Source organism: Elephas maximus, chromosome 7 (assembly GCF_024166365.1).
Source record: "Elephas maximus indicus isolate mEleMax1 chromosome 7, mEleMax1 primary haplotype, whole genome shotgun sequence".
Lineage (NCBI taxonomy): Eukaryota > Metazoa > Chordata > Mammalia > Proboscidea > Elephantidae > Elephas > Elephas maximus.
This window is the reverse complement of record NC_064825.1, coordinates 119,526,190-119,530,756: the sequence shown is the minus strand read 5'-3', so window position 1 is coordinate 119,530,756 and position 4,567 is coordinate 119,526,190. Positions and strand designations below refer to the sequence as shown.

The window sequence follows — 4,567 nt, the reverse complement described above, 5'->3', positions numbered from 1 at the left end:
CATATAATAAAGTTCATGTGAGGGAAATTCATCATCTTCTAGAACAGGAAGTTAATACATTCTATCTAAAACTGATGATGATATTAGCAACAATAATAATAATAATAGCTAACATTATTTAGCTCTTTCTGTGTGTCAGGCACTGCTCCTCATCTTTAACAATTATTCATTTATCTAATACTCAGAATTGCACTATAACATAGGTGTATTTTTTTCATGCTACAGATAAGGAAATTGAAGCAGAAAGGGGTTAGATAACTGGCCCAAGGTCACACAACTGGAAGATAGCAAGGCCAGGAGTTTGAACATATTATAATTACAGTGTTGTAAATAACCAAAAAAAAAAAATTTAATACAAGATATTGAAGAAGATGGCCTCTGAGCAGGTATGGTAAATACTAAAATGAAGAGAATGACTTTTAGTTTTCATTTAATACCATTCTAACAAGGCTTTTATTTATTTATTTTTTTACCATATGCCTGAATAATTACATACATAATAATAAGAAAAGTGTATCCATGTATAATCTGATGGAATAGTCAACATCAAGACCAGATTCATCATCTTCCAACTTCTGAAAGTCTTTCATAAGAGGAAGGGATTAGAATTTTTGTAACTATACAGAAGGGTAAACCTAAGGCCAATGTTTGGAAGGTGTAGAGAAAGAGAATGTGGTCCATGAATAGAAATAACAGATGGAGCTGTCCAATGACGGAGCCTCACACAGTAACTGGATGATCACGTGATGAGTACATGGAAGAGGAGACTCCAGCATTAGATGGGGATTAGAATAGATGCTATCTGGGCGGCTTAAAACTTTGAAAGTCTATGTGTCTCCTCAACAGCACTGGGTCTGGGCCAAATATGAGCCAGAATTAATTTGAATAAGAGTACAAGTTTAAGGCTCATCTTCACAAAATGCATAAGAAGAAAGCAGATGTCCAAGGAGAATCGACCAGGTACAGGATTTCTGAAAAGCAAGTTCTATAAGTTGGCTCAGAAATATAAATCTAACTTTTACCTTAAAGAAAAAGAATTTGTCCTTCAATTCTCGAATTGTTTAATTTCACCCTTCTCCTTAGACCAATAGTCTACATTGAACCCATGGCCAAGAATAATCTCACCACAGTAACTGAGTTCATCCTCATGGGCTTTACCAACCACCTCAAGTTGGAGGTTCCCCTCTTCATGGTGTTTCTGAGTTTCTACCTAGTCACCCTTCTGGGGAATGTGGGTATGGTCATTCTGATCCAAGTAGATGTCCAACTCCACACCCCAATGTACTTCTTCCTGTGCCATCTTTCCCTCTTGGATACCTGCTATACCTCAGTCATCATCCCTCAGATCCTGGCCACACTGGCCACAGGCAAGACAGCCATCTCCTATGGCTGCTGTGCTGCCCAGTTCTTTTTCTTCACCATTTGTGCAGGAACAGAGTGTTTCCTGCTGGCAGTAATGGCCTATGACCGTTATGTTGCCATTAGCAACCCACTGCTCTACACTGTGGCCATGAATTCCAGAACCTGTTGGAGTTTGGTGGCGGGAGCCTATGTCTGTGGAGTATCAGGAGCCTTACTTCGTACCACGTGTACCTTCACCCTCTCCTTCTGTGATGACAATCAGATCAACTTTTTCTTCTGTGACCTCCCACCCCTGCTGAAGCTCGCCTGCAATGACACAACAAACATTGAGATTGTCATTATCTTCTTCAGCAACTTTGTGATCTTGGTCAATGCTTTAGTCATCCTGATTTCCTATCTGCTCATCGTCAAAATCATCTTGAGGATGAAGTCTTCTGGTGGCAGGGGCAAGACTTTCTCCACATGTATCTCCCACCTCACTGTTGTGGCTCTCTTCTTTGGAACCCTCATCTTCATGTATCTACAGAGCAGCACAGGCAAATCCCTGGAAGAAGACAAAGTCGTGTCTGTTTTCTACACTGTGGTCATCCCTATGCTGAACCCTCTGATCTACAGCTTGAGAAACAAGGATGTGAATGCTGCCTTCAAAAAGATCACTGGGAGATTCCAGGTGTCCCACAGCATGTAGATCTGAGTAAGTGGACCTCTCACCTTAGTCCATTCCACCCCCCCATATCTACATATTCTAATAGGTATCAGCACTATACGCAACCTGTACCTAAAAACAGAAAGAAGATCCTCAAATGTGGTGAAATTTGTTTCCACCAATTCCATGGTACTTCCTTTTTTTTTTTTCCCCTCTCCCACCCCTAGTTCATCCCCTCCTTTCTAAGCACCTAGAAATCTCATGCTACTCTCTAACACCATAGCTTATAGAATCTCAGGGGTCCAAGGGGTGTTGAGTTTATCTCATCCCACCCCAATAGTCTTTGCACCAATGCATGGTTTTCCCATGCTTTTCTTGTTTTTTCTCCCATTGATTCTGCCTTTTTCACTACGTCAAAGATTATGTCTGGAGACCCCTGTGAATCAAGCATTGTTTGTTCTTTTAATGTAGCTGATCAACCCAGTAAGCGTGGAGTATTGCATAAGACAAAACTGAGTCTCTAACTGGCCAGGGAAAGAAGGTTTTTGAGAAACAGGCCTTCCTCTTCATGATTCTAGAGACTCAAGTCACCCTCTTGGATTTTCTTCCTTCTTACTCAGTCCAGAAAAATGGAAATTGCAAATCGCCCTCCCCATTTGATCACTCACTGGTTTTGTTGTTCCTGTTTTAATATTTTTCTGATATCTTCACATGTACTAAGCCACTTTACCTTTGGAAACATCCCCTCAAGGGCTGTCTAGTTTCTGAAGAACTCTGTGTCTTGCTTCTTCTCTTCACCACCATCGCCTGCCTCATGAACATTTCTCTTCTATGAATCATTCCTTTTCAGGGACATCAAAGTTAGAGTGTAAAGATAGCTATAAAGATACCAGTGAAACACATATTACCTTCTCTGGTAAAAGATTTGGTGAGAGGGGAAAATAATTGTAACTCCCACATGAAACTGCAAAACCCTTGAGAAGAGACTGTTTTCTTCATCACTGTACCCACCCCCAAGTCCAGAGTCTGGACCAGATTTTATCTCAATAATTGTTTTTGAAAGGACTTTTATGGCACATGCATGATCTCATTTCAGCCCCATGGCAATTCTTTAAGGCAAATAGAGAAGACATGGATAAATATAAAATTTAAATTTTATAAGTAAAAATACTGACATTCTCATGGTTGAAAGAGTGCTCAGAATATATGACAGTAGATCAGGCATGGATTTTGGAGTCAACCTGTATCTGAATCCTGATTCTACCACTAATTCATTGTGAGACCTGGGGCAAATTATTTAATTTCTCAGATCCTAATTTCCTTCGTGCATAAAATAAGGATAACAATATCTAACTCAAGAAAATGTTAAAGATGATGACTAAGAAATCTCCTAGGTGCTCTTCCCTTCCCTTCTTCCACTTTCTGATGTCAACCGTAGGCCCTTGCTACAGTTCCATAGCCATAGACAAAAATAAAATAGATCATGGACCAATGACAGTGAAAAGTAATGAACTGAGGAAGATGAAAAATGCAATCCTTTGCACCTAAGTTACAAAGGAAAAGAAATAAGACAAATTTAGGTGTTTAACAAAGGATAGTATGTATCTTCACCCAACACGGTTAAGAATAACAAAACAATTTTTTTTTAATTATTGAATGTATTGTTTTGTGACCAATGATTCCTTGTATCCAACCTTGATTTTATGAGAAGTTGATCCTCTGTGCGTCTACAAATGGCAACAACCATTTTATTAAAATGACCACCACCCCGTCTGCAGTTTGACTGGTTCAGAAATAAACACATGACCTATATTAGGTTAATAAAAAATTTTTCACTGGGCCTTTTGAACCTGAACACATAAAAGAAACTTAGAATAGGCAACCAGGTTCACTAAGGTAGATGAGTTATGTGAGGCAAGAATGAAGCAGGTGTTCAAAGAGAATCTACAAAAAAAAAGACCAAGACGGTGTCCTGACTGGTTCCAGCCTATGTTTCCAGTCATATGGGGGAACAGCCACAATAATTTCTCTTGCTTCCTTCAGACACCATTAGAATCATAAAATAAATTACTTTTTTTTTTTTTTTTGCCTGATTCAAATTTGGTTTTGTCATGAGGTTCATAGGAGTTCACAATGATACAACCCTAATGGAGAGGGACTCTTCAGTGTATCATGACAGATCTGCCCTGGTTGACACTGAATGAATAGAGTACTGGTTGCCAGTTTCCTTCATATTTCCATCATAGTCCCAATACAGGAGAAACTTCCATATGCAGAACCCTTTGTTTAAGTAACTGTTGTTCTAGCACTTGCCTTTGCCCTTCATAGAATGTAATTCCATGGAAGCAAAGAATTCTACTGTTTAGGTGCATTGCCAGGTGCTCAATAAATATCTCTTCAAAAGTATAAAGAAGACAAATTAATAGGACTTCCATTTCTGGAAATTTGGTAAACTATGGTTTTCCGACCAACCTTGCCCCTGAAAAATAAGTTTAAAAAAAGAGTAGAAAATATACTAAAAATTAAGAGCTAAAATCTAAGGAAAATGAGAACCCCAGG

At 39.0% G+C, this 4,567-nt stretch overlaps 1 protein-coding gene across 1 annotated transcript; it reads left to right on the top strand.

The window, feature by feature from the left end:
• Positions 1-1,105: 1,105 nt before the first annotated feature.
• Positions 1,106-2,050, top strand: LOC126080834 (olfactory receptor 9I1). Its single transcript, XM_049892020.1, has one exon. It carries the CDS (start codon positions 1,106-1,108, stop codon positions 2,048-2,050), a length of 945 nt encoding a protein of 314 aa, XP_049747977.1.
• The last annotated feature ends 2,517 nt before the right edge of the window (positions 2,051-4,567 follow it).